The sequence below is a fragment of the Coccinella septempunctata genome, chromosome X, assembly GCF_907165205.1.
Source record: "Coccinella septempunctata chromosome X, icCocSept1.1, whole genome shotgun sequence".
Classification (NCBI taxonomy): domain Eukaryota; kingdom Metazoa; phylum Arthropoda; class Insecta; order Coleoptera; family Coccinellidae; genus Coccinella; species Coccinella septempunctata.
In genome coordinates this window covers 9972755-9999200 of record NC_058198.1, presented here as the reverse complement: position 1 = coordinate 9999200, position 26446 = coordinate 9972755, and the positions used below count along the sequence as shown (strand labels likewise).

General features: G+C 36.7%; 1 protein-coding gene across 3 annotated transcripts in view; it reads right to left on the bottom strand.

Annotated features, from left to right (window-relative positions):
• Positions 1 to 26446, bottom strand: part of LOC123321733 (protein eva-1) — a 148660-nt gene that overhangs the window by 68552 nt on the left and 53662 nt on the right. For 2 of the 3 annotated variants that reach the window (XM_044909467.1, XM_044909468.1), the window contains exon 2: positions 20334 to 20545. In XM_044909467.1, coding sequence (XP_044765402.1) covers positions 20334 to 20545 — 212 coding nt within the window. Of the gene's footprint in view, positions 1 to 20333; positions 20564 to 26446 lie in introns of those variants that run through there. The other variant, XM_044909469.1, reaches the window with a different exon arrangement.

Here is a 26446-nt window from a genome sequence, read left to right as displayed (position 1 = left end):
AGCTTTCATATCAGACTAGTTAAAAAAAAAGGAATCAAATCCACACAGATAAAATACGATAGCCCGGGGCTGAAAACATTCTCGGATTAATACCGGAATAAAATCGATCTTTTACCGTTTGATAAATTGTGTGTTCTGCTTCCGAACCAACAACTTGCGGATGATATCCACGCTTTAAACGATTAATTGATTACCTTATCAAATTTCTTTGTCCCATTCTGCGCATCGGTGCTGTTTCGTTTTTTGGTCGTGTTTCAAAACCCGATTACAGTTCATTCCCCGACCGAGCCTTAATAGCGAGTTATGTTTATCGGAATCAGATGAAATCGAACCGAATCGCCTTTCTATTTATCACAGGAAGTCGATCCCTGAACCCAATCATCCGAAGCGAAATATAATCGAATTTGCCAATCGACTTTTCATAATTGAAACAATATGGGGGGACAATGGGTGTTTGAAATTCTTGTGTAGATCAGAGGGGATTGCTCAGGCTACAAGGGAACCTTTATGTGCCTTGAATTTCTCATTTTTTGGCCTTGACAACATTGCTATTTACTGGCATTTCATGATATCTACTTCTTCCCTTAGATCCACTGAACCTAGACGTTGGGCTCACTTTTTTTACGCAAGTTCAATGCCTTGCTGTGATAGAGGATGAGTGATGAGGAACAGAAGCATTGAGGCCCAAACGAAAAAGACTTCTGAGATGTCTTCTGGTTTACTCAAAGAGTGATTGGATATGGTTGAGGCTTCAAACCATTTTGCACTCACCACTATAGTGGTGAGGCCTATCCTGAACTGTGAATCTTGACTATGGTGTGGTGGCCTGCAAGAATACCATCATGACCATAGGAAAGCCACGTACAAATCACCAGGAGTGGATGGGATGTTCCCTGTACTCCTACAGATCCTAAAGATTCTTCCCCATCTGCTGAAGATTACAAGAAGCAGCTTAGCACTGCGCCAGGTAAGAAAAACAGGGAGAAGGGATTGATCCTCGATCTTTTAGACCCATTTGCCTAACTTCGGGGAATTCGGATGATCGCTCACCAGAGACTGCTCTGCGATTGTTAAACGGACACACAATCTAATTCGCTAAAGCTCATGGTCTAACTTAGGTCTTTAGATTTGTAGTTGAAGTCCATCGGTATAAGACTAACTCAGTTGACTATATATAGGTAGCATATTCCACGATCCTTGTTATATCACTTAATCACTTGACCATCAAACGACCGTCGTTTTTGTATTGATAGTGCTGCAGCTGAAGAATATTCTGAATGCTTTCCATATCAGGGACGTTTTAAAAATGTATTCATCAGAGTGTTTTCGACAAACTTCGTTTTTGCTTGAAACAATGGAGAAAGTACTAGATAACTACGTGAAAATTCAGGAGAAGGCACCACATCACAAATGTCAGCATGCACACAGGGCTGGTCGTTCAACAGAGACTGCTCTGTATCAGCTGACTGAAAGTCATCCAGAATACCCTGAATAACAGAGAAATCGTCTTCCTAGACATATCTGGGGCCTTTGACAACATAATACACGTATCTGTCAGAGAAGCACTTGTAAGGCGAGGAATGAAAGATACCATTATAAAATGGATGTATGAGGTATTGAAGACGAAGACAGCTGAGAAATTATTGAGCAATCAAACCATCTCTGTCAAAATCACTCGCATAACACCACAAGGAGGAGTAATATCCTCTCCTATGGGGCTTGGTACTGGATGAACCACTGCACAAACTGAAGGAGCTTGGCTTCGAATGCGTAAGCTATGCTGATGACATTCGCTCAGTGATTTACTACAGTAGAGCCTCAGAATTATTGATCAGTGGGGCTGAACATTAACCTAACCAAGACCACTGTAATTCTCTTTACTCGGAAAAAAAAACCTTCCAGCTGTGAAATCCATCTCGTTGAGTGGAGATATCGAAGAATGGAAGTCGGAAGTCAGATATCTAGGAATAACCCCTTGACAGCCAGCTTTTGTGGAGTAAACACATTAGAAATACTTCTAGTTTTGCGATAAGAGACTTGATGGCATGCAGAAATCTATCCGGTAAGACTGTAACCCTAAAATACTGCGATATGGATTGTAAGACCAATAATAACCTATGAGGCAGTAGTCTGGTTTGCTGAAGTAGGGCAGACGAGCACGAGAAAAATACACCATGCATAGCCTTGCCTGTCTGTGGATTTATGAGAACGTGCCTAACTAGAGCACGTCATCACAGATCTCACTCCTCTACATCTAGTGATAAAGTAGCCCATGAGGCCATGTTAGAATATCTAGGGAAGGTACAGGTAATGAGAGACTTAAAAGTCAGAGAGCTTGGTTCTATCCAAACAGGTACAACTCATCAGCGAACCTACATAGTGATGTTATGATTAAAAGAGTAAACAATGAGAAGAACTTTAACACGATGCTTTGTGAAAGGGAAGAATGGAAAAAGGAATACACGGCGCAGAATTTCGAAGTTAATAGCATTAAATGGTATACTGATGGTTTAAAAACCACGAAAGGCGCTGGCGCTGGAATATACGGTACAAGTACCAAGTGTACACCATCGTTAGGCTCGTGCTCGAGTGTTTTTCAGGCAGAAACACTTGCAATCGAAAGATGCGTAGATATAAACCTAAAAAGAAACTATTAAGGATATGACATAGTGATCCATTCTGATAGTCAAGCTGCTTTCAAATCACTGGAACTGATATGTCATCGACTCAAAGCTGATATGGGAGTGCCCATGGAAACTCAATGAAATAGGCAAGAACAACAAGGTCTCCTTGGTCTGGTTTCCAGGTCACTCTGGAATCAAAGAAAACGAAGCCAATACACTCCTCAGAAAGGAAGCACAAACGCCACTTACTGATCCAGAGTTTTTCTCTGGTATAGGCAAATGAGGCTATATAAAAGAGTTTCTGTAGAAGGAAGAAACCAGAAGAGAAACACTCTGGAGAAATCTTTCAGGAATGGATAATTCCAAGGAATGCAAGATCCAAGAAGTATTAAGATCTGATCAAAAATGAGTTACGCCTCCTCACTTGCTTCATCCCAAGACATTGTCGCCTTAGGAAGCATATGATAAGAATGGGCTTATTTGAAACTGACGAGTGTGGATTTTGTGGGTAAGAGGAGGAAACTTCTGTTCACCTGGTTACAAAATCCTTCTCCATCGCAAGCCTGCGCAAGAAATGTCTTGAGCGAGAAAATAATAGGAGGAATGAGGACTTAGCCCCCTTGAAGCCCCCTTAGATACTGGAGTGCATTGGAACTCTGGAGCTAGAGGGCGAGCTGTAGAGGGGGCGCAATTGTGAGAATAGCTTTGATGGGGAGCGCAATAGACCTTGGGGTAGCAATGAAATTTCACCTCCTTACCAAACTATAAACTACATGCCATAGGAAAGCCTATCTGAGTATAATGGAAGCACAGAGATCTTGATATTTACTCAGTACTTCGGTGGTTTTTTCTATCGAAATAATTAAAACTTCCCACATGGCAATTCAATATTATTACTAGTTATACTTGGCGAGTCCCAGCATATTCCCTAATTAAAAACCATTCTCTCCATGTTAGACTGAAATTCTCTCTCAAATTATATTCAGAAATTCTAGTCACAATATTGTAAGATGTTATAACATCCAGTAGTGAAGGGAAAATATTGAATGTAATGGATTTAGTGTTGACTTGGCAAAATATTCGCCGAATATATTATGTAGATATTCATGAGTTATTCGTTCTGTCTGAAGATTTGCATATTGAGCTCATTCGTTTGGGATGCTCTGCTTTCCATAACACTTAATGTTTTGTATTGAAACAGTTCTTCATTTTTGGCTGACACCGATGATGAAAAGTAGATACTTGATGATTCCATACAAAAGGTCCACTCAAGAGGATGATATTTGAAATAACAACACAGAAAGCTACGAATGTCTTCTGTAAAAAGATTTGAGGAATGGAATGGATGTAGTAGCTACGCTCAGGAGTCCCCATAAGAGTTGTCTGGAACAAAAGCTTCTTTGAGAGGGCTGTCGGTGAATGATATATAGGAAATAATGAAGGGATGGGACCAAAAAAACTCATTGTTTCTCTGGTATTCATCTCATTTCCTTCGATTTGATTTGAATTATTTCAGCGATTTGAAAAATAATCTTGTGTTTTATCGAGGCAGAATCCACTATAAAACTCCTGATAATTCATACCAAAAAGTGAATCAATCACCACTAAGGTTGCATATGGATTTTCCGAGTTAATTCACCAGCTCTCCGGCGATCGGAAGAAAAACAATTTACCTTAGACAGGTCAGATGGATGCTGATCGCTTTATATCTGAAAATATCACCCTTGAAATGAAGGTTGACGGTCCCTAGATTAGAAACTCAGAACACTCTCAATCCCATCATATCGGGTAAGTATTCTCCATGGATGGGAATTTCCGTTCGATTTTACTCCGACGCCAGTTGGGAAAACTGGGAACTTCGGATACAGTTCGGAAAATCTATTCTGTTGAGATGAGATAAACTTGCGGTATTAGGATATTTAAATTTCTCCATAGTTAATTTGGACCTTATTGCTCAGGGTTCCTAATGAAAGGGGACTTAATATGTTGCATATTCTCTTCAAACTGGAAGATGCAGTTGAAAATTATTCCATGGAGGAAAAGTTATTTATTTTTGTCATTATGTAACGAAGATACAGGGTGGTGAAAACGAAACAGTCGAGATTACAGACGAAATAAATTTTTTCGATAGAAATGCTCGGACAGGTCGATTTCTGTTTCGAGGGGGACAACTTAAGATGTAGGTTGCGGACGCATAGCGCTTCAACCCTTGCTACTACAACCCTCACCCCCAATTTTTGAATAGGGAAGATGGGGTGAGTGATACCTCATTTGGAAGGTATTTTTATACTGATTTCAGCACAGTGATTGTTTTTTCATTTTATGCATTAGTTCTCGAAATATTCTTAACTCAGTATTTGAAAATGAAGTGGTGTTTTCATGGCACTTTTAGTGTTTTTTTGTGAAAAATCGACATTTTGAGCTTCAAAACAACCATGACTGTGGCTTCCTTCCTCCAATCCACTGACATAGAAATCTTTAATCAAGATGTCGAACAAACAAAGCGTACTGCGAAGGAGCTCAATCTTGCTGAAACTCAATCTAAATTATCTTCGATATAATTTAACTTAATGATCTGTTCGTGATAAATAAAAAATTATCGATTCTCATTTTTTTGAAAAAGATATGAATTAAATAATCAACAAAATGAAAACTTTATTGAAGCCAACTGAGAAAACACTTCATAATTAAGTCGGAAATCGTTTCACGAATTGGGACTGGAATATTTCTGTGGCATCATTAATGATTTGATTTTCTTACCTGGTAATCTGATTAGAGATATGTACGTATTTGGACTTTTTGGAGATTTCTATCGATCAAGTGTTAGCGCATGTTATTGGAAATACTGCAAATTATATCGAAGATAATTTAGATTGAGTTTCAGCAAGATTGAGCTCCTTCGCAATACGCTTTGTTTGTTCGACATCTTGATTAAAGATTTCTATGTCAGTGGATTGGAGGAAGGAAGCCACAGTCATGGTTGTTTTGAAGCTCAAAATGTCGATTTTTCACAAAAAAACACTACAAGTGCCATGAAAACACCACTTCATTTTCAAATACTTAGTTGAGAATATTTCGAGAACTAATGCATAAAATGAAAAAACAATTATTGTGCTGAAATCAGTATAAAGATACCTTTCAAATGAGGTATCACTCACCCCATCTTCCCTATTCAAAAATTGGGGGTGAGGGTTGTAGTAGCAAGGGTTGAAGCGCTATGCGTCCGTAACCTACATCTTAAGTTGTCCCCCTCGAAACAGAAATCGACCTGTCCGAGCATTTCTATCGAAAAAATTTATTTCGTCTGTAATCTCGTCTGTTTCGTTTTCAAATGGCCACCCTGTATATCTTCAGTATTTATTGTTCTGTAGCAAAACGCTCGAACAGGTCAACTTTTATGTTTAATTGAGGAGTTTTTTGCTGATCAATATTTGGTCATCGTTGGACTTCTTTTATCAACCCTCTTCTTATTATAGGGACTGAAGTGGTAATCACTTCAGTGGTGAATAGTGGTCGACAAGACAAGACTTCTTGTCCTGATAACAAACTTAAATGAACACTGACCCTAACTGTCCAATTGCGGTGATCCTTGACCTACTGCTCCCTATCAATTGCTCAGCAGTGAATTTTCGCACACCGAATCAAACGACAACAGAATTTTGTCAACATATTCATGAATAGAACTATGGAACTTTCAAAACAAACCGTCACTTTACCAGTATGTCCATTTTTTGAAGAGTTGCCATCTCGCTTAGGGTTATGATCGTAAAACCACGAATTTGCAATCGAAATTTCCTCCACTCCAAATTGAAATTTGCGAAAAACGCCATACTAGTTTCATGTCGGACACCCGGTGTGATATCTGAATAGAATGCTTTTAATGAGATCATATTCAAATATAAAATATTAAAATTCTTTAGTCTTTTTTCAACTGAACACGGGTATTTCTCGAAGAATGAAACATTGTTGAAAAACCCTACACAAAATATAAATTATGTCAATTTCTCTTGGGGGAAATTTTTCAGATAATAGCTGGGGTAAAAGTGTCATCCCTCTGCACTTATTATATTCCCACATAATGTTGAGGTGTAAATTATTGAACGGCTCATGAATATCTTTTATAGCAGCCATTCATGTTCTTCCATCAGCCGATGAAAAATGCTTCAGGTGGCAACCACAATGCATACATCTAGGTATATAAATAGGAAGGCGTAGAGGAATAATTGGCACTAGAAATAAGTACTCTCCTTAAGTCAAAGGGTCTCGTTTTTTTGATAGCCAGACCTTAGAGTCATTATTTCCAGGTATAGTTCAAACAATTCAACAGATTCTGGAATAGTATCATTGCTAGTCCTGAATGAATTTTACTCGAAAAGGTTTTCAATAGGTATTATTGAGGATAGAATACATTGCTAAGATTATTGTTATATACAGGGTGATTTTTTTAAATGTTTCAGGACGTATTCGAGGAAAGAATTAAAATACAGATTTAAGATTTTGTATTTCCGTTTTAGAGTACATGAACTTGAATTGTCAAATATTTTCAAGCGGAATCTACTTCCGGTTTTACCGGAAACGGATGTTATTTCGTTATTTCAGATGCAACATCCTATAATTTATACATATTCGAATTCTTTATTTAATTCTACACTGATATGATGTATGATATGCGCTGCCACTCAAGCGATTTTTGAATTATAACCTTATTATCAAATTTTTTGAAAAAAAGATTGTCACAAATTAGTGTGAGCCTCAATAAAAGTACGATATCTCATTTTTTTCAAATGGCAATCCTATAATTTTGTAATTCCAATCTATTGCTCGTCAGAAAGTAGTTAGGGTGGCCCAAACATTACATGCCTTTAAAATCAGTACTTTTGCCGTTATTGAATAAACGTTGGTAGTTGAAGGGCATTTAGTGAAACCCCTTCTTTCAATGGAAGCTCTGGGAAAATGTTGAACCAAAAATTCACCTACTAGAGCTGCATAGCGGTGCTCCATCTAGTCAAAAAAGGATAAAACTTGGAAATGATCGTCATTCTCAAAAATGAAGGTAATTTTGGAAAGATTCATCTAAGAAATTGCCAGGTAGAATTGTATGCAATACTTTTTGAATTGTGAATTACAGATCAGCTGTTTGCACATTAAACATGTCTGGAAACGCCTTAAACAAATATTCTATTTGGAAGTTTTTGAGTTATTGGCATGCATTTGATCAATTCAGAGAGAAGCACTGGAAGCTCATGCTACTGAAGGATTGACTGGACTGGACTGGACAGCTCGCTCACCAGACATGAATTGCATCGAGCATATCTGGGCAGAAATGTCTAGACAACTGTCTTCCCTAATATAACCTATATGTACAATCTGCGAGAGGTTTCTGACGCTTTGGTGGATATTTGGACTCATTTGTCCCAAAATTTCATGAATTGTCTCATCGAAAGTATGCCTAGAAACAGAAGAATGCTTCAGACGAGCTCCTGGTTGACCAACTAACCTAGAGTTTCCCATATTTTCAATAAAGGATTTTTTTCTATGAAACTGCTCATTCTTTCATTTATTTTATCAACTGAAGGTACTTTATACTATCAAAATAAACATCTTGGGTTGAATATTCCTGGAATGAACTGATGGAAGGTCAGTGGCACCTATCAATTGTTGAGCAGTGTATTTTCCAACCTCCAGAAGAATATGAATCAATATAAATGTAATTCCGGATTTTTCATGTCCTCTTTCATAGAGAGGGGGCATTTTAGGACAACGTTAATAGGAACGTCAAAATAGAGTAAGGACTGTGATCACGAATTTTGTTGTTCATTTTTTGACACAGCCTGTAGGCCAGGTTACGACCTGTCATCTCCATAACTATGACTCATTTTTCATGGGATAAAAAGCACCAGTCCGAGTTGAATCGAATTTCCATTCCGACGAATGAAATTGACACCTATTACGAGAATTCCATCTGGAAACCTTTGTGACAAAATTCTACTAAACTTCAAAGGCCTTATTCACTATATGTACCCACCAATTAAACTTTTTTTTCCAACCAGAAACGAGAATGAACGGTACAGGACTTTAAATACAGCTTTGTTTCCCTTCCTTCCGAATGATTGATATACAAGTGATATTTTTCAAGAAAGCGACGTTTGTCCTGATACTGACGACTGAGTGTTGGGTTTCCAGTTTTCTAAACATAGAATGAAAACATGTTCGAGAATTCCATGAGACAAGTGTGGTTATTATTGGCAGAAAGTATCTGCATTTTCAGACATTGTCTGGCGTTTCGGAGCGTTTGAGTTCCACATTCGAGGGATTCATGTTTTTATTCATGATGTTTCAGAGATGTTGTTGCCATTAACCCAGAGTGACCTTACGGATATTGAGAATCATGACTTTGTTAATCTTTCACCAACGAATTGGGTGAATATCCCCAAACTGTAGCGGAGACTCAGTGTTAGTTGCATAAATTCACTTTTATTATTGCTATGGCTTTATGAGTATGACAAGATTTTATAACTGGGACTTACCACATGTTGATTTACTTATTACAATACTCAATTCTTTGAAGAAATGAGAAATATGCTTAATTTTCTGAAACTTTTTAGGGTTTTCACTCCCAATCTCTGGAACAAAATATGCTTAAGTCTACTCCTGAGCAGATTACAGTTTTCAAATTGCTTATACAGATTGAGTCTTTGACTCGTATAAATACTTCAAAAGTATATTTTTGAGGTAAAAATAAACACCTATTTCCTAATCCATTAATCCATGTTTTCCTATCCGGTCCTGATAAAAAGATATATCCATTTTAAGTTTTCATAATGAGCTGTGCCACCCATAGAGAAACAAATTACCTTCAGAATAACTAGCTAAATCTATGACACTACACATCTATGGATCTTTTGAAAAAAAATTCGAACAAAGTACCCAATTTTTCGAATTTCACAGATATTTTTCATTTTGGAATCAAATTTGGCCGGACAATGCATGGTTCAGTACCAAGGTCATCGGATTAGATGCCTCAGCTCACTTTGGAGAGAATCATAATTGTTGTATCGTGCAATTCAGGGTGAAAAAAATGTAGGAAATCGAGGCAGTTTCTTGAAAGTGCTTATGTTAGTTATGTTGAAAAAGTGCTATGATGTTTCCCCATTTCATCCCAGTTTTACAACGATTGTTGGAATATTCGAACAAGAAGATTTTGATTCCCATTGTGAAAAAATTCGTGAATAATTTAGACGCATTTTATTGGTGAGATTTTGAAGTAATATTCTTTTTTTTCACACTTGTGTCCCAAGTCTCTTCTGGCAGTTGGCGTCGAAATGGCCATTTAATAAAATCGTGTAAGTTACTAAAAAATAATGGGAAAAATTCGGCAATGCTAAGTTTCCATTTTCATTATAACCTAAATATCGAACATGCCAATATCCTGAACGAAACCACATGGACGAATCAGTAGATAATATAAGTTTTTTCCCACTGCTTTGCGATAATTCAGCTAACAAAAGGTCTAGGGTCGTATTAGGATCTATTTCAGTAATCATTTTCATTTTTTTTTCAACTGTGTCACTTTGAAAGTTTTGTATAGGCGATTTTTGGTGAAACGCTTCTTTTTGACCAGTTCTTCCTACTGTTTAAAAAAAGCCTCACCTTTAAATACACTCTGTATACCACATGGGTTTTTCTCAATCGATTTCAGAGGTTAAGAATCTGAAGAATTGAAAAACGATAAACTAAAAATTTTACAGGTTTTCCTAACAGGATACATGTATAACAGATAACTCAACAAAAGCCACAAATAAAGAGAAATTAGACGTGATCCTTATCAATTGTAGGGCAGCGCAAATAATGTCCTACTCCACAAATACAGGCCACGTTCGATTCTCATCCAAACTTAGTAATCCTCAAAAGGATACCCAAAACTACTCCCCCTAGTACGAATGCCTGTAATGACGTCATCAAAGTATCGGTCCAGGACTCTAGGATAACAAGATCCTGCGGTTTAAAATTGACCTCGCTCGAAAACAAGGCCTAAATACTCAAAATTACAGTTAGGAACACTTGATCGGTTGCGGATTCCTCTCACAAAGGATATATGGAGATAAAACTGACCGTATAATATTCGGGATGCTCTGCAATATTGAAATTGGCGAGATAAACTGGCGGAGACCTTTCGGAATTTCTGGAATTATTCAACCATGACAGGATGAAAGGAGAAACAAATACGGAAATATGAATTTCGCGAATATGTTTCAATACTGAATACAGGTTGGACCATTCATTGGCGTAGTCAGCATGATGGAACGTGGGGATGATCAATTTCGGTGATAAATTTTGAATTGGAATGTGTAGCGTGAAATTCACACGTATTTGTGGAAACTGCGAGGACAATTTCAATAGAAAAAAATTACGATTTACAGCAATTTTTAAGTGATCAGTTTCTATGTTCTGAGATAGAAGGTATCGTGTTTTTGAATAATGGTATTCCACAAGGATGAGTTTTAGCACCTCTGCTTTTTAATTTATATCTGTGTGATATCCCATCTACTTCTTCTGAGAAATTTATACGAGTCATTCTGATTTTAGATGTAGGTATAGAGAAAAATCTATCTATACAGATTTAGAAATTTTGAGGAATTACTTTTTCGAGTGGCGTTTGCTTGCTATCCCAAATAAAACCAAGGTTTCGTGTTTCCATTTAGATAATCATCAGAAATATACAAAATTGAGCGTAGGTTTCAGTAATGCTTTTTTGGAGCATTACTTCAATCCAAAATATCTAGGAGTTGAGCATATTTGGAAAATTTGCGTCTGAAGTAGAAAACTATGAATAATGTTCTGCATAAATTAGCTGATACTTCATGGGGTGCCTAGCTTTGGTTTTTTCGTCTGCTGAATATTGTTGCCCCGTTTGAGTTAATAGTGCTCATCTGCAGAACATTGATGCACAACTAAATCTCTATCAGAATTATTACTGAAACTATTAGATCTTCTCCTATTCAGTGGTTACCAGTTCTTTCAAACATTGTACCGACCCATATTAGTAGACAGTGCTGTTATAAATTCTTGAAATAAATTCCACTCCTTTCTCGACTCATTTCCAATTCTGGCCTATATACCACAAAATACGATTCCCAGACTGAAGAAGTCCCGTAAACTCTTATGGTCCAACTCTTTCCTTAATTCGAATGTAAGGGACAAAGACATTTGGCAGTCTTAATGGAATACGTGCACTATTTTCAACCAAGAATTATATAGTGATCCCTCGAATAGAGTTCCTAGTTTTGATCTTCCCAGGAAAATATGGTGTATTCTAAATCGTATAAGAACAGGTCACTGACGTTGCAATAGTATGCTTTTCCGATGGAATGCAGTTGAGAGCCTTAGTTGTGAATGCGGGAAACCAAAAGAAACCATAAATCATTTGGTTAATCATTGTCGCATTCATAAATTGCAGGATGGTTTTAGGACTATTCATGCAGTTTCTGAATATTTTTCAAATTGGATTGTGAATTTTAGGTCAATCTTACATTTACCTAGAAAAAAAAATGTATCCCACTTTTTTCTGTTTTGGTATTTTTATTTCAGATGAGATTTTCTGGTAGTTTTCTTAATCATTGGAATGATGGAAAAATCAATTTTTGTAGAGCGAGATGCCCTCCAATATCGAATATTTCAGCTTATCTCGTAAATAGTTAAACACTTCTTCCTCATTATGAAAATTTGAAATGGCTATATCTTTTCACTTAGGCTGAATCAGAAGTCAAAGTCTCTCCCTGTACATATAGTAGAAATAGATTGGATATTAGCGGGATGAGACTGAAGAATGCTTCAAAAATACCTGAAATTTTATGATGGATTGTTTCTATTAAATTTAATTACATCATTTGCTGTTCCGAGCGGGATATGTCAAGAAGCTACATAAATTTTATCTTCGACAAGCTATAGTGAATTTCCTCGTAGATATTCGGAGATTGCTGAATTTTTATGGGGAAAACACGAGCTTTTAATGGCAACGAGGGATAAAAAACATAAATTAATCTCCCCTATTTCATTCTGGAATTTAATTATGACAGAAAGAATTCCTCCACCAGCGCTGAATTGATTTGACTTAAAAATTCTGTTTTACCTGTGCGAATAACACCAAGGATTCCCCAGAGAGAAGTGATTTTCTCAATTCTCCGGGAAATATCCGACATAAGCTATTTTTGTATAGTTTCGTGATTGGGTACTGGCAGCATGGGGTAATGAAGACAAATGGTTGGGTCACAGTGATTCAACATGAAATTCTGTAGGCCATCAAGACGTCTCGACATAATATAACTGCTTCTGGAGGACTTATTCCATTAACTCAGAGCTACTTCGCTCATTATAAGCCCTCCTATCTTCCGAGAGAAACTGAAGGGGTTAAGAAACATGAGTGCAAGTTGATATCGATTTTCAAATTATCAGGAGGAAGTCACTATAAAGTATCCGAGATTCAGCAAGTACCACTCAAAGTTCTTGAGGATTCCCGATAATTCTCGCATCAACACTAGACTTTAGGGTCGTATGGATACTGGCAATGTTTCAATATACAGGGTGTACTATCGAAGGAGGACGATCTCATAATTTTTCACTATTGAGATGAATTTATTGATGATGGAAAAGTGATTATAAGATTTTATGGGCTATATTTTTTTAATTTTCCAATTATTATATCTGTAGTTAAGCCAGGCTAGTCGAATTGTTTCAACCGGTCTATCAAAAAACATTTCATTGAGAACCATCGTCAGCTCCAGAAAATCCCCTTCACCAAGTTTTGCCTACTGAAATTATTAAAAGGAATAGAAGAATGGTGGTTGAACTCAAGGAAAAATAAAAATCATCAGAAGAGCACAATGAAATTTGTCGAGCATTGTAGGAAAGTGGCGATAGACCGGTTTCGTGCTTATTGGAGCTTGTCAGTGCCTCATAACTCAACCAACGATGCCAACCAAATGAAGTAGAAGACCTTTTGTTGAAATCCAGTAGCCCCGTCGGAGTAATGAATAAATCAATGCGACACCTGGCGTTCAACGACCTAAGCTTCCTAATCATCTCTCCCATTATCTTTCAGAGTCATATTGATGTTAAATTCACGGTGTATTAGTTTTTCTTGGATTCTAGCTGCCTGATTCTGTTTCATCTTATCCTAAAGAACCATAAGTCATTGAATCATTTCAGCATTTACTCCATACTCTTATTTTAATGCAATTTAATAAATAAGAATAAGAAAATCTTCTGCTTGATAATCCTTGATGTCATTATATCAACGTAACTCCCCTAACATTCGAGTGAATTATAATTGTTGAACGACGCTAATTCGATATACGGTATACGGAACTTAGATGCGCGTCAGCCTACAAGCTTAATTGTAAGTCTCTAAATCCAACAACTTGAAGGAGAATAACAAAAAAAAAAGTACATCAACTCCTCCCCAACTCGAAATAGAACTTTGTACTTTAATCTCATAGGATTTGTCCAGGAAGAATGGGGGGATCAATGATCTGCTACCATCAAAGCGTTTCGTTTGAAGCATTAACATGTTTATTTTCATTCCTGTAACAATTTAACGATGATCATCATTTTTCGACATCAGATCAACGTTGGTATTATAGGCGATTTATGCTGACAAGATCGATACTTATGTCTGGATTAGAGGTCGAATCTTTGTATTTGGTATAGATCAGGGTTATTTATAGGTTCAAAGCTGTGTGTCGAGGATATTGAAATGATGACTACGGACGTATTGTAAAAGAATATGCCTGTACTATTCATTGTGAGTCTTCGTCTCGTACAAATATTTTAACAGTATAGATTCTTGAAGTCAAAAGAAACACTTTTCTCTTTGAATTTTTTTTCGAATCGGCTCGGCTCATAAGATACAGGCTGTTGAAAAACAATAAAAAATTAAAAAGTATATGTGAAATTTGAAAAATTGGGTACTTCGGCTGAATGCAACTCTGTTTTAAAGATCCACAGAGGTGTAATGTCACAGATTTACCTAGTTATTCTGAAGGTAATTTTGTATTTCTAGGGGTGGCACAGCTCATTATGCAAACTTAAAATGGCTATATCTTTTTATCAGGGCCGAATCGGAAAAAATGGTATGAGAAAAAAGTGTTTTTTTATTACCTCAAGAATCTACTGGTAAAATATTTGTGCGAGTCAAAGATTCACCTTGTATATACCAAAGTGTCAAGAAGGAAAAACAATTTTATTTTTCACAATATTCATTGTGGGGTATCAATCTGGTGGTCTTGTCACAGTTGGATAGAATACGATTAAATTATCTGCCACAAATAATGACCAATACATGTCCCAGAATAAATAAATAATCCTGAAACTGTTTATAGAAGAGCTAATGGGTGCTCTGAAATGAATACAAAAAATGATACCCCTATAGACATTTATTTTTTCACGAAATAATATTTATTTATTTATTTTTTATTTAAGTAATACACCATTCCACAGCCTAGGCCAATTATAGAATGGGAGAAATTTACAATAAAAAATGATACGATAATTTAACTTCGTGTACAATTTGTGACTAAGCTAAACAAACAATAAGCACCTTTATAATACCCAAAGCAGAGCATGAGCTGAAAAAAACTCCATTGGAGAAAAAAGCTCACACTCGCGATAAAAAAAAAATAAATTTAACCAAGAATGGCCCTTTTTACATCAGATGCATTGCAATGAAATATATCAATAATGTCCTGATGGGACATGTAATCACTACACATTCTATACAGAGGCGAAAAAAGAAGTACATTAGAACGTGGAAAAGGTAGGTAAAATGTGGTCATATTTCGCACGGGTAGTCTAGGAACATGAAAATTTATAAGGGCAAGCAAGTAGGGACAATCAATTACCGAGGATAAAATCTTCATCAGGAACAGAATACCTAAATAAGTACGCCGTCGCTCTAGAGAATTAACTTCAAATCTACTTAAAAGATTTGCATGTGCAGTACCCCTGTTTGGATAAACACCGTCAATTCGAAAACATATATACTTCAAAAATCGCCTCTGTACATTCTCTAAACTATTGACATGCACATCGTATCCCGGGCTCCATATTAAGCACCCATATTCGAGCCTTGACCTCACAAGAGCATTAAACAAAGTGAAAAGTGTCCTGTTATCTTGTAACCACCTTGAGTTTCGCAAAATAAAACCAAGCGTTTGAAATCCTTTTGAAACAATAGATCTCACATGTGGTACAAAACTGAGACCCTGGTCGAACAGAACTCCAAGGTCCCTATACTCCGCAACCCTACCAAGGACACGGCCGTCAACGTTATACGAAAACTCAATCATTGTTCTTTTTCGGCTGAATGATAACACGTTACACTTTCCGATATTTAGGGGAAGTAAGTTATCCCTGCACCAACGATTCAAGCCATCTATGTCACCCTGAAGATCCCAAGAATCCTCAATCGAAAGAATACGACGAAACAATTTAAAATCATCTACATAAAGGAGGAAACAACATACTAAATACAGACTAATATCGTTGATGAAAATAATGAACAACAGTGGCCCCAAAATAGACCCCTGTGGAACACCAGATGACGCCACGAACGTATTCGACTTAAAACCGAAGCACCGAACCCAAAGTTTTCTGTCCGAGAGGTAAGACTTCATGAAGCGCAAAAATCCGAGATCCAATCCAAAAGCTGATAACTTCTGGAGGAGTATACCATGATCAAGTCTGTCGAACGCTTTCGAAAAATCTGTATAAATCACATCGACTTGAGAAGATTCATCCAAGGCTGCAGTGATGTACTCAGTCAAACAAGTTAAATTGGTCACGGTTGATCGACCCCTCACGAACCCATGCTGACTGTCAGAAATATGACATCTTACATGTGAGTAAATTATGTCTCAAAAACTTTGCTGAAGTTGCTCAAAATAACAATGGGTCTATAATTCTCGATGTTAACCCTGTTGCCCTTTTTGAAAACAGGACACACTCTACCCTCTTTCCAGATGGTCGGAAAGGAAAGTTTTGAGAGAGACAGTCTATAAATAACAGTCAGAGGCCTGACCAAAACGATCGCACAGTCCCTCAACAGAAACGAGGGAACTCCATCGGGTCCAGCTGTCATATTTGCTTTGCATTTTTTTAAGGACTTGAGCACAGCATCCTCTGTTATTTCAGGAATAGTTAGAGTTTGGCCAAAAGAGTTGACAGGTGGCAGATCACTCAGATTGAAGTCTGAGGTTTCATTAAAATTTGAGCTGAAGAAAGAAGCGAAAGCCTGAACAATGTCCTGAGGAGCTGAGAGGTGACGATCTCCGTAGTTCATCGAACCAGGAATGGGAGAACTATCCCGAATTGAATTTATATATGACCAAAATTTTGATGGGTTCTCCGATAAATCTGCCTCAGCCTTTTTCGTGAAATTCGCACGTGCTACAGCTATTTCTTTCTTTATATCCCTGCGAAGATCTTTATATTTATTGACACATTGAACATCGCCCGTTGACCTATACATGCGCAAATACCTATTTTTCTCTTTCAGCCTAGTAATAATATGTCCCGTGAACCATGGCGGGTAAGAAGACTTTCTATTTATCGATCTGGGGACACATTGAGAAAAAACATTATTCAGAATAGAATAAAACATGTTACAAGCTAAATTGACATCAGTTTGTTCATTCAATAGATCCCAATTGGTATTGAGGATCGCGTCATAAAGCCGCGGAAAATCTGCCTTCCTGAAGTTAAAACACTCAAGATTGGCTTTAACACTCTTAATCGGTTTCGAAGTCAATGACAATGAAAATTCCAAGGGGGGGTGATGCGCATCGACGGCAACAACTGGAGATAGGGACTCGAGAACAACAATAGAGCATCGAGTGCAGATAAGATCCAAAATCCTATTTTTAGCATTCAATATCTTATTTTGCTGGGTGAGTCCGAAAAAGTTAATAAAATTCTCAAGCGCGTCGACTCTGCCATTATGCAGATTTTTATCCCTGCCCGTGATGTACTCCGGTATATTGAAATCACCTGTAATTATCAACTTATCGTCTTCATTGCATAAACATGGTAGGCAAGAAAGGGTCTCGAAAATCTCCTCGTAGTGATCGGAGGAGGTATTTGGTGGTATATAGATATTAATAATGTAAAAATTTGAGCCTCGAATAGTCAACCTCAACCCGATCACATCGACCCCGGGGAAAACAGCACTCACGGAGCTGAGATCAAGTGGGGAAGCCAAAAGATTTGAGCACACTGCAATCAGTACACCACCTCCCCTCGTTTTACCCGTGAGGTCAAAGTCTCGATCTTTTCTAAACAGAACATACCGCTCGTTACAAATTTCAGAATCTGAAATATCAGACGACAACCAGGTTTCCGTCAAGCATATGACATCGAAATCACATTGGGCAATGCTATCATATACCTCAAAACTTTTGGATCTAAGTCCCCTCACGTTCTGATAAAAAAAAATTAAGTTTGCTGAGTGGGCTGCAGAAAAATTTGCGGAAATATTTTCCCGCCATAATTGTTATTTAGGAGGAAAAATAGATGACTTATGAACTTTCAGTTTTTTTTTATAAATTGGACATTTTACGGCATCCCATACAACATGACAACTGTCAGTTAAATTAGCATTGATACAATTGATACATTTGTGAACAGAACTGGTACACTCATTCAAAATATGATCTCCCGCACATTTTGGACAAACAATTTTGCGAGAGCAGTTCAATTGCCTATGATTGAAACCACTGCACCTATAGCAAATCCTCAAATCCGTAGCATCATAAACCGAGCAAGCATCGTAATTTACAAAGAGTTTTCCCCGATCCATTATCGAAATATGAGTGGCAGCATCTACCTCAATTAGTGATTGGAATATGCTCGGATTATTGTGCGTCGGCCAGGTTTTCAGGATCCTCAAATGGGATGAATCAGATAATACATTGTTCTGTCCCCTCAAAAATTTCAACATATCTTCATCTGAGTAATCCTCCACAAGACCTACAATTTTAATCTTGGGTAGAAATCTTTTAATATCCGAAATTTTGTATTCCGTGGCGAGTTTTTCGTTAGCTAGTTCTCTGAATTTCTCGGCACCTTCAGGGTCGTCGCAACCAATGAGATAATAGTAATAATCTACTTCACTACGTTTCTGTGAAAAATAATTGTTCATGACATATGCCAATAGATCTGCAGAGAGTAGGTGTTTTTCGTGAAATAAATAACGAATTCCATAATAAAAAAAGTTTCGTACCCCTAACTAAAATAGTCAAAATGCGGGGTTAATTTGAGGAAATGTATTCAGAAACGTTTATGATTTTATACAGGGTGTACCACCGGCAGTGCCCATTAGGAGTTTATGGACAAATAATATAATAATTCGATTTGGTATGAAGTTAGTTGGAACTTCATTTCTGAAATATTTTCAAATACCAAAGTTACCGTATTTCTCTTGAATAATTTCCAATTTCCAATAGCCGTTTTCGAGTTATTTACAAATTGAGGCTTGTAGAAGAAGTAGAAGATTTCATAAAATCGCAAAATACAATCTCAGATCTATTTTTTGAGCCTTGTTACTGAAAAGATATTCTACGTCAATATGTAGAGAACATTACTTTTGATATACAGAAAGATCAAATGAGAATCTCAAAGTTAGAACACAAAAAAAGGCTCGAATATCACGAAAATATAACATTTTGGATATAGGAAACCCTTAAAAGACTCCACTCATTTTTTCCTTGCAAATGGATATGTAAGTGAAAAAAATTGTGTTTCCATTTGAAAGAAATCGATTTTTGGCCTTTTTTGTATTCCAACTTTGAGACTCTCATTTGGTCATCCTGTATATCCAGAAGTAATGTTCTCTACATGACGATGTAGAAAATTTTTTCAGTGAAAAAGCTCAAAAGACAGATCTCAGATTGCGTTGCGCTTTTATGAAATCCTCAGTCTTCTACAAGCTGAGATTTGTGATTTTTCTGAAAAAAACAGTAAACGGCTCAGGAAAGCTATAGGTAAATGTACATACAATGATTGGAAATGATTTGAAAATCATTCAAGTGAAATACGGAACTTTTTTTTCAGTTAACTATTTTCCATCACAACCCATGCATAACCATACTCGAATTAAAGACATGATGACTGTAGTGTCCATCCACTTTCAAAAATTCAAAGTGATGTTTTGTACGGGGAGACAACCCCTGTCATCGAGATAAAATTTGATGCTGTGATTAGTCAGTTATCACAAACCGCTGTTTTCAATAAAACTTAGCGATCACAATGGCATTGATAATGTTATTTTATCGCCAAAATATGTAGTAGAAGAAATTATTCTTTATGCGTTTAACATACCTTATGTCACTAATCCCGGGTTTCATAACTTGATCGGGGAATCAACGCTTGATTGACGAATAGACGTCAATTTGTTTCCAATCGATTATTCAGTCATGATCATTCAAAATATCATTTTCACATCAAATTATGATGCTTATACGTCCATTAAATTAATCTCAATTACTACTTCTTCAATATATTCAGAAATGAAGAGGTTTCAGTGATTTCGTTTTAGAAATCGAGTGACTGTCAAATCGTTGATCGGACAATCAAAGTTGTATGAAACCCGCCGTATGTATATCTGGATGTTTTTGGGAATGACGAATGGATGACAATAGAAATATTTATGATACTGACCTGTAGAGCGTTAGGCCACAAGCACGACAAATTCAGATTGAAGGAGCTCCTGGCATTCGCAGTCTTCGAAATGCACAAAGATCTGGACGGCGCTGATTTTCCATACTGGGCCAACTGTATCGATATGCTCGTGCCAGATGGACACTTGAGGGTCATGGTTTCTTCGTCACAGGCAGCCTTTTGGAACGTCCGCAATGTCCCAGACAGGAGAGCTGCAATATTATACCCTTAGACAGATGGTAATAATTTATTATTAATTGTTAAAACGGTCACGAAATTACATAAGCCATTTATCACTGAATGATTGATCGATTCGGGCAAAACTTGTAGGTTGAATGTCAGCAAACCGTTCGTTGGATTGTTCGTCTTTTCTGCAATTGATAGGAAATGAAATATAGGGGAGAAAATTGTCGTTATTCACACGAATGAGAGAAGAAGGGGTTGCGAATTGCAAATTGAATTCATTGGAAAATCGTGATATTTAATCTTACCAGGGAGCTTTGCAGAAGTAATTAAATCACTATAATCATTGAGTATTAAGGGGTTGAATAATCAAAGCTATCATTTTACTATCATTCTTCAAGAATAGAGATTACTCCTTGAAAACCAGGAAAATATTCAGTCAGCAAGTCGAAAGAATCAGAAAAGCGGGGTACACTTTGTTTGATTTCAAATGACTATTTTCTTTATTGATTCTTCCATAAGTGTTTATTAGGTTACTTATACAGGGTGAGCTTTTGACTCATACAAATATTTTAACAGTAGAGGTTGAAAGAGACACTTTTTTCCTATACCTTTTGTCCGATTCGGCCCTGATAAAAAGATATAGCCATTTTAATTTTGGCACTCCTGCCAACCCTGGAGAAACAGAATTACCTTCAGAATAACTAGCTTAGTCTGTGACACTACATATCTGTGGATCTTTTAAAAAGAGTTGCATCAAAGTACCCAATTTTTCGAATTTCACACATATTTTTCATTATTGAACATAAAATATTTAACTTTTTCATCATATAGCGTCCACCCTAGTTTCAAGAGTTGGGTTCTTTGAATTTTTGGTATTTTTATGGTACGTAATGGTCATAATGAGAAAACTGGAAGACATGGGTGGTATCTTGTGTTCGAAAAAGATTCATCAAATAAATGAAAAACTATATACCGAAATTCATTTCATTCGATAAAACCGTTTGTGGGATAGAACTGAAAATAATATTTTTTTATGGTTTTTCAACAGCCTCTATCTTTTAAACGGATCAGACTCGGAAAAAATAGTGAAGGAAAAAAGTGTTTCTTTTGACCTTGTTGAAATACACTGCGCAAAAAGTTAACGCACATTCTGAAAATCTCAATTTTAATGAGAGTTAACTCTACATTGACTTTTTAAATTATTTTTTATGTTCTCTCGGAAAGGTTTTGAACGAAACAAGACACATTAAATGGAAGAAAAATTCAGGATTTCACCGAATCTTATGTGAAAGAAGAGAATTGAACAATTTTCAAAATACTGAAATGCTGATAAGTGATTTAATACTTGGTATTTCCACCCCTTGCGTTATTTACAGCTCGGCAACGACGGTTCATACTCAAAATGAGTGATCTTGAAATGTTCTGATCTAATCCTTCCCAGATTTCTCCGAGTTGGATTCCTAAGTCATTAAGAGTAGCTGGATGATTTTCTGAACTTCTCAGCCTTCTATTGAGGTTGTCCCAAACCTGCTCAGTCGGATTGAGATCTTGACTTCTTGCTGGCCATTCCAATCGAGAGACTTCAACCTCTTCAAGGTACTCCTGAACGATGCGCGCACGATGGGGTCTGGCATTATCGTCCATAAAAATGAAATTTTCACCGATGTATGGGGCAAATGGCACTACATGCTCTTCAAGAATGTTCCTTATATACTTATCAGCATTCATAGCTCCAATATGAACGACCACTAGGTCTGTGCGAGCAGTCAAAGATATTCCACCCCATACCATAATCGATCCTCCCCCGAAACCAGTAGAATTCAGGAAATTGCACTGAGCATATCTTTCATGTGGACGTCTGTATACAAGGGAACGTCGATAACAATAGTAGAGGCAGAATCTAGACTCATCTGTGAAGAGAACTCTTTCCCAATCGGCCTCTTCTCAATGGATATGCTCTCTTGCAAAATCCAAACGCCCCCTTCGATGGGCTGGGGTAAGAGCTGGGCCTCTTGTCGCGACACGAGCCCTTAAATCATAATCTCTGAGGCGATTTCTTATTGTCTGAGTGCTAATTTGCACCTCATGAGTTTGCTCAAGCTGAATTTGAAGGAGGCAAGCGGTTGCAAACCGTTGTCTCAACGAAGAAACTCTCAAGTAACGTTCTTGAATGGCAGTTGTTACCCGTGGTCTACCCTGTCCTGGTCTTCGGACATTCATACCTGTCTCCCTGAATCGCTGCAACATTCTGGACACACTTGTATGGGAAACTCCAAACCTTTCTGCAATTCTTGTGTATGTCCACCCTTCTTCTCGCAAAACTACCGCTTGGGCACATTCCTCTTGGGTCAAATTGCGTGTTTCGCGTTGCATAGCGATCGAGTGTAGAAAATCAAACGAAAGAAAAACTATTGATCACTAGAATTGATCGAGAACAACTGATTTTAGAATGGAGCCAATACATTCCAAAATCTGATAATATAATCTTTTTTTATTCCTTCTGGGAAAAAACATCTGTATTGAAGAAAACCGTTGAAAGTGGATAACATATGCATGCATAATTAGAATAAAAATAATTATCATTGAGAACACCTTCAGTTGTAGAATAAACTCGAGATTTCCATAATGTGCGTTAATTTTTTTGCGCAGTTTATTTGCACTTTTATTATAGTTCAATAGGCTTCTTCACTGGTATGAGAAATAAAGAAGAATAGAAGTTCTACAGAAGGATATTTCAAAATGTATTATATTTGCTCAATTTGTAGGTGTAGAAAACATCTATCTATATGAATATCTTTGCCAAAAAGCCAATTGCCAGCTAAAAAGTGTTTTCGGATGCACCAAGCTTGTTTACAGTTGAAACGATGTCAATAAATCCACGTAGAGGAAATGTAGCTTATTCACGCGAAAAATAACGATATCGACCTATTTTCCCTTTTTCTTTTCCCAAAGTTGAGGTTCCTAAAAGCTTACCAGTGTTATCGACTGTTCACATGATGCTTTGCGGTGAAAACAGCTGGTTCAACGTTTGAACGTTTAACAAACTTCAAGTTTTCGCTAGAAAACAATGGGTATTTTCCTCTCTCGAGAAAAATTTCTCCTGAACTACCTGCGAAGTGGAGATCCTTCTTATTTCAGATTTATCATTGATGTTTACTAAACAAAAAACTGGGCTCCTTTCGAAGGAAACGTTTGTCTAAAATTCGTTGAATTATTCTCTGATTGCCAGGAAACCTGTACTATACAGGGTGAGTCTTTGACTCGTACAAATATTTTAACAGTAGAGTATTCTTGCGGTCAAAAGAAATACTTTTTTCTCTTACCATTTTTTCCGATTTGGCCTAAAGCTAAATCTGTGACACTACACATCTGTAGATCTTTTCAACAGTTGTATTCGGTCAAAGTACCCAATTGTTCGAATTTCACAGATATTTTTCATTTTTGAATATCAAATTACTCAAAAACAGCGCATTATACCTACGAGATAATATGAGGAATACTTTCATTTCACAAAACGTTCAAATATTCATTAGATAGTATCCAACTTAGTTTCAAGAGTAAGGTTCTCTGAATTTTTGGTTTTTTATGGTACGTAATTGTCCAAATGAGAAAACTGGAAGACGTGGGTGATATCTTGTGTTCGAAAAAGATTCATCAAATAAATGAAAAACTATATTCCGAAATTCATTTCATTCGATAAAACCGTTTGTGAGAGAACTGAAAAGAACATTTTTTTTATGATTTTTCAACAGCCTGTATATTTTAAACCGAGCCGATTTGGAAAAAAATGGTAAGGGAATAATGTTTTGACCTCAAGAATGCAATGTTGAAATATTTGTATGAGTCGAAGAATCACCCTGTATTCAATTAATTCAAAGGGGGACAACTTCTAATATCGAATTCAAAACCGTATCGCCCCAACCCTTAGTGTTAAAACTCCAAGCCAATATTTTGAATAGGGAAGATTGGGTAAGTGATACCCCATTTGAAAGACCTTTCTATTCTGACTTCAGCTTATTTTTTTTTCATTGAATTTTAAAAATATTTTGGTTTCCCTTTTGAGCTTGATGTGAGGATTATTCAAATTTTCACTCATTCATAATGTAATTTCGATGATGAATCTGCTGTACCGTTCCTGAACTGGTTATTTTTGAAAAATAACGATATCATTTCAATTCTCTCCGACAATAATTTTTTTGGGTTCATTGCTGATAAAATAAACAAACAAAATATCATGGTGTCTGGTGTATAGCACTTAGATTTTATCGTCGAAATCATAGAATGAGTTTTATTGATTTACACAACATATTTAACTAAATGAACAATTTAGCACAGAATTTTAATATATGAATGATAAAAATTAAACATGTTTACTTAGAATGGAATGGAACTTAGAATGGAAAGGCTTTTCAAATGAGGTATTACTTACCCCTTCTTCGCGATTAAAAATATGGGAGCTTGATCGGGGGATCAACGCTTGATTGACGAATAGACGTCAATTTGCTTTCAATCGATAATTCATTCATGATCATTCAGAATATCATTCTCACACCAAATTGTGATGTTCATACGTCCATTCAATTATTATCAATTGCTACTTCTTCAATATATTCAGAAATGAAAAGGTTTCAGTGATTACTTTTTAGAAATCGAGCGACTATCAAATCGTTGATCGGACAATCATAGTTTTATGAAACTCGCTGTAAGGGTTGAAGGTATATGGTTTTGAATTTGATCTAAGAAGTTGCCCCACTGGAATTATACCCACCCTATATATAATTAACAAGTTCCGATTTAAGTTTTTTGAAGTTGATAGGACTATTTCGATTCAATCATGGAAATAGTAAAACTACGATTGCAATCTTTAACGTCTATTTCTTCTGCTGATATCTAATTTTATATGTATTATGATTTTCCTTTTTGTGCTGGATCCGAAATAAACATCGTCAGGAATAATGAAACAAACTGATGTTTTTCTTCCAATTATAAACAACTCGTGATCTCGGAAATAAATTTTTCGAGCAATTATTGATTTCTGTTCGTTTTCAATTCTTTCTGTTTCGGCCCCGTTTCATTCAAATTGACCTAATGAATTAAACTGAAGGACTTAATTACTGTATTTTCAATAACGATGAGTTTTCTCCTCTACACGTTTTTTTAGATAATGGAAGCTTCTTCAGGTGAGTGGAGTTAATACTTTACTTTAAGTAAAAACCTCATCGCTACTGAAAATGAAGTAATTTAGTCGTTGATTTTTATTATGGATTTTCATCAAGTATCAGGCACATAAATCTAATAATGCATCTGCTCATCCAGACTGCTGGCAAATATAATTTGATCCTTCAGGATTTGCGCTCAATATATTCTATTTCTACGAAATCCGGAGGATTCAAGTAAGATGGTCGATTTGCATCTACATTAATTCGTTTCATCCTAGTTACCATCGGAGCTGGAAATCGAATACTATCGCTTTGTTTGTCTGGTTTGGAGACATATGTCTCACTTGCCGTCTTGATGTTATCCCCAAATTGAAAGAAGTTCTTTGCATCGACACAGGATGCATGTGCCCCGCTACATAAAGACCTATCTGTTCTATCTTTACGGTGTACGGCCCAAGCCAGACTCTTTTATGACCTGGGGATTTATGCAACATACATTAACACTACATTAAAATTTGAACGGACGAGATGTAGCATCAGGGAAGAGGATGCTAAGACTAAAATTAACGTTGAATTCTTTCTCCTCCACCCCACTTTCTGTGCCCACTTATGTTATTTATTTTTGTTTGAAATTTTTGAGGATAATGGACCATTATGTGGAGCAACCCCAACATGCTCCAGAGATTCGATACGAAATAAAATAAAAAGGTTCAAGTGTTGAAAGAGGCGTAATGATGTGGAATGTTCCTTTGGAAGATGAATAGCCAC